Source organism: Microcebus murinus, chromosome 9 (assembly GCF_040939455.1).
Source record: "Microcebus murinus isolate Inina chromosome 9, M.murinus_Inina_mat1.0, whole genome shotgun sequence".
Classification (NCBI taxonomy): Eukaryota; Metazoa; Chordata; class Mammalia; order Primates; family Cheirogaleidae; genus Microcebus; species Microcebus murinus.
In genome coordinates this window covers 59,656,210-59,671,379 of record NC_134112.1, presented here as the reverse complement: position 1 = coordinate 59,671,379, position 15,170 = coordinate 59,656,210, and the positions used below count along the sequence as shown (strand labels likewise).

Here is a 15,170-nt window from a genome sequence, read left to right as displayed (position 1 = left end):
GTTGATAGCAGCATAAACTCAGGCAGTCCCTACTGCCCAGGCATCCTGAGAGATCTGTGTTGCTAGGAAATAAAACTCTTCTCAGAGTTCTTCTCTCCAGCTCATGGGAAGGTCAAGACTTTCTGATTTGGAAGTGTTGACTTTTAATTATTAGTATGAACAAATAATGCTATTGAACAACTATTATTTGCTGCACACTGTGCTAAATCCTATTTTACATATATTTTATAATCCTCACAAATACCCTACCATCATAAAAATGGATGAGGAAACTGGTTTAAACAGGGTAAGTAACATGCCCAAGGTCACACAAATAAAAGGCAGAGCCATGCTTTGTAGCTAGATCTTAATCATTACTCTTTTGAAATGCTCTTTTGTTCTCAGATTCTCCAGCTTTTTTAAAGCTCTGACATTCAGCAGATGGGGTCAACAAGGGCTCTGTTGTGCCCAATTTACTGTCTGATGCATAATAAGAGAGGCTGCTGATTATGAGCAATCTTTGGTGGTGGCTCCAACACTCCCCTTTTTAACCTACTCAAGAAATTAGAAGGAAATGTGAGGACAAGTAATGTTACTACAGAGTTAACCGTAAATCCCTTTCAATTTATCAAAAACAAAAATCACAAACTTCAGCCAGCATTATTATTAACCATCTAATGTGATACTTAAAAACCATTGTTCTACATGATCCAAAGAAACCTCTCACCAGGTTAAATGAGTAATGATGACTAACCATTACTCATTACTCAGTAGACTGGTTCAATTCCCAAATCATTTCATACAGGTCTTGCAGTCACTTAGTCCAAGGCAGAATGGAATGTATTAAAAGGATTCCATATGTTCTCTTAGGAACTTACAACACACAGTGGTTCCTAAGTATACATTTTCTTCTCAGTACTTCCTAGCTCCCATGTGCTGACTATACTAGAGCAACAAGCTATTAGGGGTGGTGGGGAGGGAAGGAGAGAAGAGTGGGGGGGGGAGAGAAAGAGAGAGAGAGAGAAAGTGAGTGTGTGTGTGTGAGAGAGAGAGAGAGAGAGAGAGAGAGAGAGAGAGAGAGAGAGAGAGAGAGAGAGAGAGAGGTGTCTGGCAGGAGCATTTAGCTTCTACATTTTCAAGTTTCCTGATACTTTTCAAAAGTGAATTCTTTTTGTGTGCAAACACATAGCTACATAGGATGCTGTGATAAATAATTCAGAAAAACTTCCTGGCAGTCACCATGCTGATCTGTTCTCTTGGCAAGGTCCTGAGTCTTAGGTGAATCAGTCCTTGTGAGGATGTCAAAGGTCCTGGTGAGGTGGTGAGGACAGTGAGTTCAGGGGCTGAAGGTTAGGGAAGAAGTGGGATAGGGAACAGTCTGCACTAACATTCAAATGCCTCTAAAATTAATCCCAGATTTTCTCTAGGACAGATCCTGATTTTCAGTTTTTCCCCCAAGACCACCCTCGCTGTGAAAGCACCTAGGACTAAAACAGGCCCTAGAGACACACCAGATTGGAGGAAGCCTTAACTTTCTGGCACTCGAGCCTGGGGAGAAGGGAGAATCTGAGACGTGATCCTTTGCTCCCCTCCAGTCCATCAGTGTCTCTTCCAGTGGTCAGGGACCCAGAGATGTTTAGTCTCACTGAAGATGACTGTGGCTGGGATGGAGAGCAGTACTCACCATTAAGAGCTAGAGTAAGGGGGGTGGGGCAGGGAACGAAGGAATAAGCAAATTTAAGAAATGCACACACCATTGAGCATGATCATTCTATCCCATCACATTACATATGAGTAGTCTCCCTGTTTTCCTTATCTATATTGAGGAGTGGACATCCCCACCTTTCTTCTTTTTATCTTCTTAAATCCCCACTATTTGTGAATTATTTTTATATGACAATTTCCACCTAATTTACCCTGGCTTGTTGCTGACTGAGGAACCAACTATATGACCTATTTATTTACACATCTCCAAACTTAGCATTAAGAGTACTTGTTCTCTTATCAATTATCTAGAACTCTCAGCAACTGTTGATGTTCTGAAGCTAAAGGTAAGATATACTTTGGTCAACTAGTACTTGCAAATCTTTTACTCCCTTAAACCATTATTTCCTTTTCCTATAAGTCAAGACTGTTGCTGTTAACTGTAGTACTCTTGTACTAGTCAATGTCAGTGGCATCGAATCATTATGAACCACTGTGAACTGCAGTATGTGTGTCAGAGCTCTGCCATTTTGTAGGCAGGGAACAGGAGGGTGTAGGAAATAGGAATATAGAATATCTCTTCTAGACCAGCAAAGCAGCAGAAGCCAAGAGGGTTAAAGGACTTTCCTTCTTGGTGTGAGCTGATGAAATCTCTTGTTTTGGCTATTAATGATAGGTTTCAAGGAGATATAAAGAAATGTATAATAGTATGCCCTTAAATAACTCACTACCTTCTTCAACAAAAGGAAAATAACAAAGCTTAAAATTATAAATAATTAATGCCATGAAGCTATGTATTAAAAAGAAACTAATTCTATGATTAACTTTCTATAGATGTTCAGAGGAGGAAGGGATTGGGTTTGAGTCTTTACAAAAGAGCCTGGATTGTTTGGAATTTTGAAAAATGGATAATGTTCAGACAGGCAGAGATGGGGTAAGGGGTCAGTAACAATGGTGCTGTGTTGACTAGGATAATGTTTTACTTACATGAAACCAAAGGTGCCAATGCTTTATGCTTCATATTCCCTCAACATTTGGTATTATGTTGTGGTAAGTCCTTGGGGGAAAAATCTTCAGAAAACGTCTTGAAAGATACGATAATCTCAACTCCAAAGAAGTGAACAGGGAGAAATATCAGGAGAAGTATATGGGGAAAACAAAAGATATAAGCCTATTATTAATATTTTTACTTAATAATGTTTTACTTAGAAGAAGCATAAAGATTGTATGAGAGGTTTAAAATATTCGCAGCACTAAAAAAGATTTAAAAAATTAATAGAATGCAAAACATTATCTTTGACCACAAACTTATTTAAAATTTGAGAAGAAACTTGTGTACCAAGTTTTAGACCGTAGGGATTGGTGGCTCCAAACTAGAAATTCGTATATGACAATTGCTTTTACTCAAATTGTTCTGTGTGTTTTGTGTGAGAGCATATATATAAGCCATAAAGCAAGTGGTAAGAGAATTAGCAATGCTTTGATTGTCTCCCTGTTGAGTTTGATTACAATCATTTCAATACATCTAAGGTTTGATTTAAGTGAAACAGCATTTTAAACTGATGTATCTCAGCTTTTTCCAATTTCATTGTCTTACCTGAACTCACATGGCCATTTAGGGCAAACATAGCTCCAAGTGCATGGTGATACAGCTTCACATCAATGACTCAGTTTCCAGACTTTTGCAGTTAATAACTCAACGTAACAAAGAGAAATTGTGGGGAAAGTAGTCCCTTCATGGATAAACATCATAGTTAACTCATTTCTAATCCTGTAGATGTGGCCACTTACTCATTTCTTTTTAGTACTAGTCTGGTGATTTGAACAAAATGGCTTTGTTTTGAAGTTAGACCTACATTTTTTCTTGATACCTTCTTTGCTTCCTTCCTTATTTCCTCTTAAGAAAGACTATAACAGTATTTTTCATCATTTTGGTTATGGATACCTTTGAGTCATAAACCTTTTCCTCAGAAAAATGTATATTATAGACAAAACTGTATGGACTTTCAGGGAGCTCATGAACCTTTCTGAAGTTCATTCATGTATTCAAAAGGGATCTGTGAACTCCAGGTTAAGAGCTCCTGACCATGGTCAGTCTTCACAGGTTGGCTGGTTGGGTTACTCCCTCATCAAAGAAACTGGAAATAGTAGGCAGAGGACTTTCTGAAAAGCAGTGTAAATAGAGTGACCTCAGTGTTCCCATCCATGGCCACATGCAGTTTCCTTACCCATTCACTGTGTCAATCTCTGAACTGGCTGAACCAGAGAGCTACTTAGGCATTGGGACCCTATTTTGCACAATTTCCCACACCCTCCCTCTCAGTAAGAGAGCTCAGAGAGCTTCAGAGAGCTCTGAAGTGAAATTGACTTGTGACAGTGAGTTCTCTAACTCGAAATTTGGTTTAGTTTGAAAATTCTGAACTAGGTATTACTTCTGCAACTAGCTAATGCTAATCACTGTTATTACAGGGAGGCAGCTCACAGAATGTCATCTGTAGTTCAGCAGCAGGAACATAGCTCTGATGACCCTCCACGTTGGTTTGGATATGATGGTGAAGGCAACCGTCTTGCAGAGACTGAGGGAAGAATGCCATCTAAAGGGGTCTTAGAATTGACACTGAAAGACTCCCTACTCAGTAGTGAAGAGGACTAAGTGTGACCTTCAGCCTCAAGCAGGAAGAACAAAATATCTAGAATTTAGCAACTTTTTCTTTTTTTGATGCAAGTATTTTAACCCAATAACCATATAAACAAGCAACAAATCATCTTCTGATTATTATTCCAACTGCAAATGTTTCTAAATACATCATTAGTCCTTCTGTCTAATAATCATTATTAAAAAAAGAAGCCAAATCAAGTACTATGCCACTATGCAAATTTTCTACCTAAATTTAACTGAATCAAACCAAAAGTTTTGATGAGCTTATCAAATCTAAAGTTGTGGGTATATGAAACAACCCTGAGAGATGTGACTTTTTTTGACAAGGAATTTAGAAGCTTGTCTTTAGAAAGGAAAAAGAAGGCAGAGATGGCCATATAAGTCAAGGAAGAGTTTGGGCCAGGATGATGACTTAAGGATCTGTGAAGCTTCATTATAGAGAACATAGACATATATTTTCAAAGGGAGCAGGGCTTTCTTGTGATTTCCAGACATTTAACAACAAAATAGAACTAAATTCCAGTTAATGCTGGATTCATCTCAACATCTTAACAGTCAGGGGAAAATTAAATAAAAACAAGAACTATCTGTGAACAGAAAGGAAGTCTCTGCAATGTCTCAGAAATATCTTTTAAATCAAATTTGCACTATAGAGGAATTTTTAAACTATGCTATGTCAAAAAGGATGTTCCCTCAATTTTATGCTAGGAAGTATGGGTATTTATTGCATATCTCCATATTAATTTTTACTAAGTTTTCATCCACATATTGTTATCATTATTTGTTATTATATAACACTGAGGTTGACAAGCATCCAGGACAAAACACAACCCTGTTCTGACTGCCACAAACAAGCTGTGTCAGTAATATTATTAGATCAGTCTTTTAACCTTTCCATTTCCTCAATTACTTACCTCTTACCTGGGGTTAATCCCTTTTTGTATCCCACAAGTTTGAAATAAAGATAAAAACTTAAAGGATATGAAAGTTATTTTGAAAAGTTTTAAAGGGCTCTACAGAGTATTATTATAGGGTACTTTGTATTCACTAAATGCTTTTAATAATTCTCTCCTTTTTTAGGTTGACTTTGAAAGTTTTTAAACAAGGTAGTATCACTTAGCTGTGGAAAGGCTCTTGGGAGTGGACATGCAGGCAGGGGAATCAGTAGGAAGTTTTAAGACCTTAGCCGAGAGACTTAAGATGACTGTTAAAACACTACAGTTTTTAACTAAATTTGGAGATTTCTGGTAGCTGCATAGAAGTTGGCTTCAGAAGTATGATCTGTAACTGTCTCATGCACACAACTGGAGAGACCTATAAAAGAAGCAACTGCTTTCTAACAGAATAACTTCTGCACAGGGAAGACCAGGGTAAGGAGAAACCTTATTAAGGTCACTGGAAACCCAGCAGGTTGCTTTACTGTCCCAGAGGTTTGTGCCAAAACTCTTTGAGTAACATGCTCTTTTAAAGAAGGGCAGAAAACACATTCATTCATTCATTCTGGGGAGACAAATTTTATAGCTACATAAATAAAAGGGGTAGGTGTTAGAAAAAGCAAACTATGATAGGAGACCAAGAAGTAGAGTAGACAGGTAGAGAAATCTTCAAATTCTCAGTGCAAAGTACTCAAAATATCAAAGCTATTACTTAGGTCTTTGGCCCTTAAGTATTTGATATAAATGGTCTGTGTCCAAAAGAGTAAAATATGGCTACTTGTCCTTTAGCAGCTTTCTGTTTGGGACTTAATGTGATACAAATATGTACAATTCCATTAATAACTTTAAATATAGTTGACTGCTGTTATTCTCATGATATTTCTGGCTGTAGTTAGCTAATTTCATCAACTTTATTTTTAGTCCTGAAAATATATAATTGCATGAGGGTGAAAAAAGATTATAAAAATTATCTTATTGCCTCACACTTTCCTCTACTTAATAGTATAACACATACATCACAACCATACCAAATATACCAACATGTGAGTATCTTTCAAACTTATATACATTCTGATTTCATGAACTGTGAAATAAAAGACTTTGAGATATCCCATAAAGCCTTTTGTTTCATAAATAAGTTAAAAAACAGAACTCTAAAGAAGTGGAATATTATTAATAACAAAAAGACTATAAAAATCACAGTATTTGGAAAGTTTTATTAAAAATCAGTGTTTAAGAATTGATTTTATCCTAATCATAAAAATTATAATCTAATATGTATATTCAGTGATGTATAATTTAAATGTTCCAGGAGTAGACAAGGTTTGAAAGAAATGGAATTCATAAAATGATTTTATACAGTATACCATTATATTATAAAAGTGAAAGTCTTTTTTCATACATTAGGCTGTAAAATAGCTGAATGAAATCTTTCCCCCTAATGTGATATGTCTTAAATTACACAAAAGATAATAAGAATCAATAGCAACTGGTTTGCATTTATAAGTTTTATTCATAGCTTAAATTTATATTGATGCCATAAGAGGTACAAAGTAGAAAACCTGTCACATGGGAGTACAAAGAATTCTAAGATAACCCCCCCATACACACCAATGCCTTTGGATATTCTCCTCCTCTTCTGTGGGAGTAGAAATTGTGCATATGAAGAGATATGAGATATCATTCCCATGATTATGTGACATTATATGGCAAAACAAAGATTATCCTGGGTGGGCCTGACCTAATCAAGTCAGCCCTTTAAAGGCAGAGATTTATCCAACTGGTTGCAGAAGAAGCAGTCAAATATTCAAAGCATGAGAAGAACTCAATGGATCTTTGCTGGCTTGAAGGTGTAGGTGGCTTCTAGAAACTTAGAGTAGCCAGCAAGAAAATGGAGACCTCGGTCATATGGAGTCACGAAGAACTGGATTTTGCTAATAATTTGAATGACTTTGGAAGCAGATTTCTCCTTGGAGCCCCCAGAACTCAGCCTGGCCAACACTGGATTCCAGCCTTGTGATACCCTGAGCCGGGAACCTAGTCATGCTGAGCTCTGGACCTACAGAACTGTGTGGTAAGTGGGTATTACATTATGCTGCTAAATTTGTGGTAATTTGTTACAGAGCAATAGAAAATAGATACCATAGCTAAGTACAAATTTTGAAAAAGCCTCTCTAAAACAACCAGTATTCATTCTCATTTTGTTGTTTTCAACATTTACATTAACAGTGGTCTTGCATTTCTGCAGTCAAAGATCTGTTAATTACTGTTAAAAATCATAAATACAACTCAAACCAGACTTAGTCCTGCAGGTTCAGGGACTGAAACCAGCTTTGCCCTCTAAGACTTACAGTGCCTTTTGGGGCATCAGCCTTAATCCATTTTTCACACTTGTTTGCTTGATTCATGAGTCCTAAAATGCAAAATTGCATAAAGTTATATCAAGAGCAATATTTGACCGTACAGATTCCAATAATACATCTCTAAAACACCCTAGAACACCCTCAAACACCAGAAATCTTAGTAAAGATAGCTTGAGTTGGGAAAGAGTTGCAAAGAGGTTATCTGGACTTGCTCTCCTCCTTTCATTTTCTTAGAATAACTTTGAGAGGGAAGCTATTCTGCTTTCTATTTGTCCAGGATGAGTATCTCTTACATCTCTTACCAGAATTGTTTCGAATTTCAGATTGTTTTGGATTGTAGAATATTTGCAGAATACATACCAGTTGAGCACCCCTAACCTGAAAATCTGAAATATAAAATACTCCAATGTGCATTTCCTTTGAATGTCATGTTGGTACTCAAAAAGTTTTTTTATTTTTAATTTTTTTTAATTTTTTAATTTTTAATTTTTTTTTTATTTTGGCATATTATGGGGGTACAGATTTTAAGGTTTCAATAAATGCCCATTTCCCCCCCCTCCCCCCAAAAGTCTGAGTCTCCATCATGACCATCCCCCAGATGGTGCACATCTCACTCATTATGTATGTATATACCCGCCCCCCCTCCCACCTGCCCAATACCCTATTACTGTAGTACCTATGTGTCCACTTAGGTGCTACTCAGTTATTTTCAGATTAGGAATGCTCAACCTATATGATTTTTTAAGGAAAGTTTAAAAAAGAGCTTTATTGAAGTATAGTTGACAAAATAAACTACATGTATTTAAAATCTACAATGTAATAAGTTTTACATATGTAAAAATCTGTGAAACCATGTCCTCAATCAAGATAGTGAACATATCCCATGATGCCCCAAAGCTTCTTTGTACCCCATTGTAATCTTTCCCTCATGGCCCTCCCTGCTTGTCACCCTCCAATCCCCATCCCCCAGCAATCACTGATCTGCTTTGTGTCACTATAGATTAGTTGCATTTTCTAAAATTTTATATAAATGGAATTGTCAGGTTTCAGTCTGAAATGCCAGTTCTTGGTACGCTGATGGTCCAAGAATGACGAGATGCACCAAAGTAAGGCAAGTATGAAAATGAGGTTTATTGAGGAGAGAAAGAGAGGATTACAGAGCAAGAGCAAGATATAGGCTCACAGAGCATGATACATATGCCACAGATGATGAATGGACCTATTGTTGTAGCAAAGGGAGAACAAGGGGAAGGGGCAGAAGAAGGGCCTGGTTATGGTCTGCACCTTGTTTTATAGCACCTGGATTGGGACCTCCCTGTGGTTTAAATGTCACCATGGAACCACTTTGGACAGTTGGGAGTTGCATGACCATAACTATGCATATAGGTTGTTCTCGTTCAATTTCTGGACTCTGTGGTACCTATGCGGCTTGGCCTGTGGGCTAGAGAGTCCTCTGCATTCTTTTGCAGCTGGCATGCTAAGTTATGATTGGTAGATTCATAGGGTATTCCCTCTTACCCCAGGTATGGCTGTTGCTCGACATATTGATAGGATTAAAGTGAGGCAGGACCAAGGTGGGGGCATGGGGCCCACCTTTGTCCTTCTTCCCAGGTGGGGCAATTGCACCAAGGCAAGATATCTACTTTCACCTAGGAGACCCAGAATCCCTCACTATCTGCCTAACAGAATCATACATTATGTATTCTTTTTCTAAAAATCTGTCTTCTTTCTGTAGGAGCCAAGGGAAAACTTCCCCTTCACCCTCTGAAGTTCCCTGAAAAATCAACTCTCAAAAGGCAAATTAATTGGAGAAAAGGCATACAAATTTTATTAATGTGCACTCAGGGAGAACCACAGAGTGATTTACCCAATAGGGTGCTGAAGCTTATCTACCATCTTGAGGTTACAGAAAGAATGCAGGCTCAGAGCATGGCCCAAAGCAGGCTATGGTGGTAATGTAAGATACTGGGCTATTAGGATAACGGACACCTTCCAGCTTCTGTTTACTGCTTGCTTGTTAACCGCAAGGCATTATGAGTACATTATGGGATGCAGAGGAGAAAGAGAGAAAGACAAAGAACTCGAAACCAGAGTCTCTCAGCTAGGACCCGGAACAAGTTGTAGCCTATCAGGGGCAGGATGAAGTAAGAATCACTGTGGGGGCAGATGTATGATCAGCATGTAAACAGCTTAGGTATAAAAGGCTCACTAGCACACAAGGGGGGGGGGTCCCTGCCCAAAAAAGAGGCCACTGCGCTGGCACTCTGGGGGCTCGGACCCTAGCTCGAGCTAGACAACAAAACTCCTTTTGATAATTACAGCCTCGGTGACTCTGTCTCTCTGTCCTGTGGCCCTGCAAATCTTGACTATGACAGTAAATCAGGTTATAGTGGCAAGACAGGTTATGGAAAGAACAGAAGAGGAGACTTGCTAGCAAAGGTGGTCTTGTTATGCAGATAAAACAGGTAGCAGCCCACAGAAAGAATAGGCAGTAAATGTTTCTTTCAGACCTTTAAAGGTGTCAGACTCTTAGTTAATCTTAGTTCAGGACAAGGAAAGGTCTGGCTGTATCAATGCAGATTATCTGCAGATGTAAATTTCTACCACAAAAGATGACTTTGCAGAACTACTTCTGTTTGCTGGCTCTCTCTGGGAGCCATCTGAAAATATGTCAAAGAAATATATTTTGGGGTAAAATACTTTTATTTCCTTCATTTAATGCAGCATAATTATTTTGAGATTCATCCACATTGTAGCATGTATCAGGTAGTTTCCTCATACACATGTGATTGCAACTTTGCTGAATGCTCAGAAGCACCCTCTTAAGACCCCCTTTGTGTCCTCCCTCCTCTGTGTGAACTCTGGGCAGCCCTGGTCTCCCAGAGCTCAGCTCTGTCTCCCCCACTCTGGGAGTCTGCAGGGCTCTGCCTATGTAACCACTCCTTGTACTGCAGCCTAGAAACTCTTTCAAGGTAATAAATAGGCTGTGGCAATCACAGAGCTCACCTTGTTCACTTCCCAGCCCTATTCTTCTAGTTCTATGTTTTATCCGTTAATGAAGGCATTATATCTCCTCTGGAGCTCTACTGCAGTTCTGGATTTAAGATATCAGTCAAATCTGAACTGAGGAGAGTCCTTGCAATTCATCATAAACATTGTCCTTGTTGAATCCAAGCATACAAATTAAAGAATGTTCCTCTTCTTCAGTATAGTTTTTTCCTTTGTTAGTACCATTTGATATTCTCAGCTGAAGAAAGATGCTTTGTATTAAATGATCTGACCTTTGCTTCAAGTGCTTTTCTGATGCAAATTCTTTTCTGAATTTGTAACAGAGTACTGGCCCCTCCTCCCATAGATATGGAAGCATGAAATTGAGAGTGAGGAATATGTAACAGGGAATGGCCTGGACAGAAAAAAAAGCAGGGGAGAATGTTTTCTGTCTCTTTCAAGCCTGCATCTCTGCCTCAGGCCACTGGCAGGAAGGAGCAGGGAGAAGGCCTTTTGTTCTTATCCCAAGTGGCACCAGCCCCCCAGGTGGGTGGCTGGCTGCTTTCACCGGCTTTGTCTTTGGCAAAGATGGGATGATTAGAATAGTTAACCACCATTATTACCTGAAGCTGAGAACCCATCCTTTAAAAGCTCTGTATTTCTGCTTATGTTCAGGAAACTGGGATTTTGAGACTAGAAGGTCTACCACTTTCCCTCCTTTGCTGGTTATAAATAAGCCCTTTATTTACATTTGGTAATAAACTTTCCTCATCCCCAAAACACCTGTCTACGTTCTTTTGATTCAGCCTCATGGACAAGTACCGACTTTTTGGTAACAAATTCTTGCCTCTCCTCTTCATCCTGAGCCACAATCTTGTCTACCTTCTGGAGCTCATTGCATCTTACCTAGAACACAGCTGTGTATTCAATGATTCCTCTGGAGTTGTTCCTTCTTTTTCGCTTGGTGTATTTCAATATCATCACAACCCCATTTATTAGCTTTAATAAACTGGTTAAAATCTCTTACTCCAATTGGTAAATCCTTATATTAGAAACTTCTCTTTTTCTTCTAACTCTTCATGAATAAGGGGTTCAGCTTCGTCAATTTTAAGCTGTTTTTTGTGCATGTGCTGCAGTTGGTAGGTCAGAATTTTGAAGTACCTTGGACCCAACAGTTTTTCTGTAATATAGAATTTCTTTTTCTAGTAATGAGACAGAACAGGGACCCCTCTTAAGGGCCTGCTGGGCCCTCCAAGCATGGAAATAAAGGAAAATCTTGAGTCAATTCAGGGGAAGTTCTGGGCACCTGGGTAGCCTAGAAAAATGAATGGGCAACCTGGTGAGAACAGTGGCCCTCCAAGTGAGCCAGAGTCATGAAGTGTTTTGCTTCCCCAAGGAAACTAAAAGATGAGCATCTTAACATAAGTTCTTGAGTTGTTTTCCATAAACCACCATGGGATGGAAAATGCAGTAAAGGGAGAACTGAAGAAGTGAACTCAGACAGCATTCTTTGTTCTCAATTTCCCCAGGGGCCTGTCATACTCATCTTAACATTCCTTTCTGCTAATCCAAGAATCTCTTAATCCACCTAGGACCCATAGGCCCCCTACTTCAGGATATCCCACCTTTTTAAACCAAGCCAATGTATAAACTCCATGTATTGATATACAGTTTTGCCTGCCTAAAATGTACCCCTGCCTTTAATAATCCTGATTAGTAAGCCACTGGGGGGGTTGGGTCTTAAGCATCAGCTGCCTATATTCTTTGCTTGGTGCCAAGCATTAAAGATGCCCCTTTATCCTGTTGCATCTCTCAGCTTCAGTGTCTGGCTTTATTGCACCAGGTGAGCAGACACTAGTTTGGTTTGGTAACAGTAATTCAAATAAACATGGATGATCATGCCACTGCACTCTAGCCTGGGCAACAGAGCAAGACCCTGTCTCAAAACAAAACAAACAAAAAACTAAAACCCAAAAAACTGCGGAGGAAAGAATTAGAAATCCTGAACTTTCTGTTGTTCTAACTTTTTCCTTTTTTATACCATTTAGCACCAATAATAAAGCATCAATAATAGTAAGGCTTTCTAAATATCTGAGATCTCTTCTTTTATATGTTATACATCACCTCACCAATCATGCACTTCTTGTGCATAGAGTGAGAAGCTTATCTACCCATTTCCTTCTGCAGCCATAGAGGCCAAGCGCAGTGTTACAGCTCCTAACTGTAAGGCTGGTGGCAGCCCCCTCCCTTCCCTAGATCAAAAAAGAAAAGGCTCATGAGACCATACCCGCCAAGGACAAAACTGCCAGGCCCCGCTGAGAGGATATCCACACCCAGATGTCCACCTGGATAAGAACGGTTTGGCTCCTGGATTCCACAAATACCTCCAGCCCCTCCTAAAATCCCCAGCTCTTCCCGCCAAAAGTCCCTAGCCAGGCCCAAAGGGTATAAAAGGCCTTGGCCCTTTCAAACAGCAGCGACTTCTGGGGCCCCCCTCTCTTGGGGCCCCAGAACCTCGTCCATGAGTGTATAATAAAGCCACGTGATTTGGCCCCCACTCTTTCTCTCTCTGTGTCTGTCTTTTGTTTTCGTTGCCGCCGAAAAACCTTACACTAACAAAATGAACACACAAGCAATTTCAGCTTAGAGACAATACTCCAAAGGCAGGGCAGTTTATAAAATTCCATTTGGGTTGCTTGAAAATAGTTTTCTGTATCTTGCCAATAAGTAATTTACTGAAAGCTCTTGTACTGTGGCTTGAATCTGTGGAGACTCTATTCTAATTTATAAAGTTTACAGATTCCTTCCTACAAAAGTCTTGCAATGTATATTGGAAACTGGGGTTCCAAAAACCTTGTTCCTTATTTACTTCCTTTTGCCACTGAAAGTCAGACAATGTTTCTTTGACAGAGAAATGGGAAAATGACTACCCCATCCCCATGCAGTGTGGCTTCCATTACATGGGATGGAAGGTGACCTAGGACATGGGTTTAACTCGGTAATTTGCTCTCTAATCCCCTGCTCAAACCTACCCAAACATATGAATCTCCACATTCTTTCTATTTAACCCAAAATGCACCTGATTTAATCAGCACAAGCTATCAACAAAGATAGGGCTCTACGGAGTAATTTATGGAATTTAATTATCTTGTTTAAAAGTAGGATTAAAAGGCTTCTTGGTAAAGTGAGCTTCTTCCCGCCTCCCTCCCTACTCCCACTCCTAACCCTATAAACAGGAGGTTTATAAATAAGCCCTTTATTTACATTTGGTTCAGAGGGATACTTCTGCTGCTGCCTTATTAGCAGCAGATTAAACTTCAGTGCAGCAGAAGATTGCAAGATTCCCTCTGTAAAATTACAAACACTACAGACCACCCACTATGGGAAGTACCACACTAAGTATTTTAGGGAGGTTCAAAAGATGTAAAGACATGCCAATGCCCTCACAAAGCTGACTAGGAAATCACACACTTGTGAAACAACATGAAAATAATTACTCTGAAATTTTATTATTTTTAACACATATATTTCACAAACAAAACCTCTAAAATATTTTGTCAACATTCTTTAACTATTTACAGTCTTTTCTCAACAAAAATGCAACCCAAGATATTTTGACAAGAAATTTTTACTGGTAAGAAAATATTTCTGAGCTAGTTTTAGTAGTACCCATCCATTGATTTTTCTGTCAAATACCTGGAATAATAAAGCCAACAGTATGCTAGGCATGGAGCAAGTATACAATTACCCAGTTCTGCCCATGAAATAATCTCATAGGCTCTTCTTCCTCAAATCTTTTCTTCTGCAGTGTCTGATCCCATCAACTGCATTTTTCATCTCAGATATTGTAGTTTTCATTTACGCAAATTCACTTTTGGTCTCTTTTTATATCTTCCATGTTTTAACATTTTGAACATGTAGAATACAGTTATAATAAAGATTTTATTTTCCTTCTCTAGTAATTCTAACATCTTTGTTAGTTCTGGGTTGGTTTCAATCAATTATTCTCTTCATTATGAGCCATATTTTCTTGCCTCTTTGCATGTCTGATAATCTCTGATGGGATGCTAGACATTGTGAATTTTACTTTGTGGGGTGCTAGATACTTTTGTATTCCTATAAATGTTGAAGGATGCAGTTAAGTTACTTGGAAACAGTTTAAGTCTTTCATCTCTTGCTTTTATATTTGTTAGGCAGTTCTAGAGTGGTTCTCAGTCTAGAACTAAATGTTTCCCACTACTAAGTGCTCTACCCAATGTCCTATGAGTTATGATTATTTTCTAGACTTGTGGGTAAAACAGACATTATTCCTGGACCTATATGAACTTCAGGCTCTACTCCCTCTGGTACTTTGTCCTACAAACTCTAACTCTGGCTTAGTCTCTGTCAACTCACATCTTGATCTCCTAAATGCAGGGAGTCTGCTACACTCCACGGTAGTTACCTCTTTCTGTACTAGCTTAGAGACTCTCTCAAGGCAATAAGCAGGGCTCATCTCATTTTCCCCCCATCTGTCAGTGATCACTTTTTTTCACTATCTGA

The 15,170-nt window shown here is 38.9% G+C and overlaps 2 protein-coding genes across 4 annotated transcripts in view; one reads left to right on the top strand and one right to left on the bottom strand.

Moving 5' to 3' along the window:
* FBXL13 (F-box and leucine rich repeat protein 13) overlaps nt 1–6,395 on the top strand; it is a 232,319-nt gene extending 225,924 nt beyond the window's left edge. For all 3 annotated transcript variants that reach the window (XM_012747262.3, XM_012747256.3, XM_012747268.3), the window contains exon 21: nt 4,153–6,395. In XM_012747262.3, coding sequence (XP_012602716.2) covers nt 4,153–4,336 — 184 coding nt within the window. In that variant the 3' untranslated portion in view covers nt 4,337–6,395. The remainder of the gene's footprint in view (nt 1–4,152) is intronic.
* Nucleotides 6,396–6,770: 375 nt separating this feature from the next.
* Nucleotides 6,771–15,170, bottom strand: part of FAM185A (family with sequence similarity 185 member A) — a 45,169-nt gene continuing 36,769 nt past the window's right edge. The window contains exon 8 of the mRNA XM_012747331.3: nt 6,771–7,690. Within this exon, the coding sequence (XP_012602785.2) occupies nt 7,578–7,690 (113 nt within the window). The 3' untranslated portion in view covers nt 6,771–7,577. The remainder of the gene's footprint in view (nt 7,691–15,170) is intronic.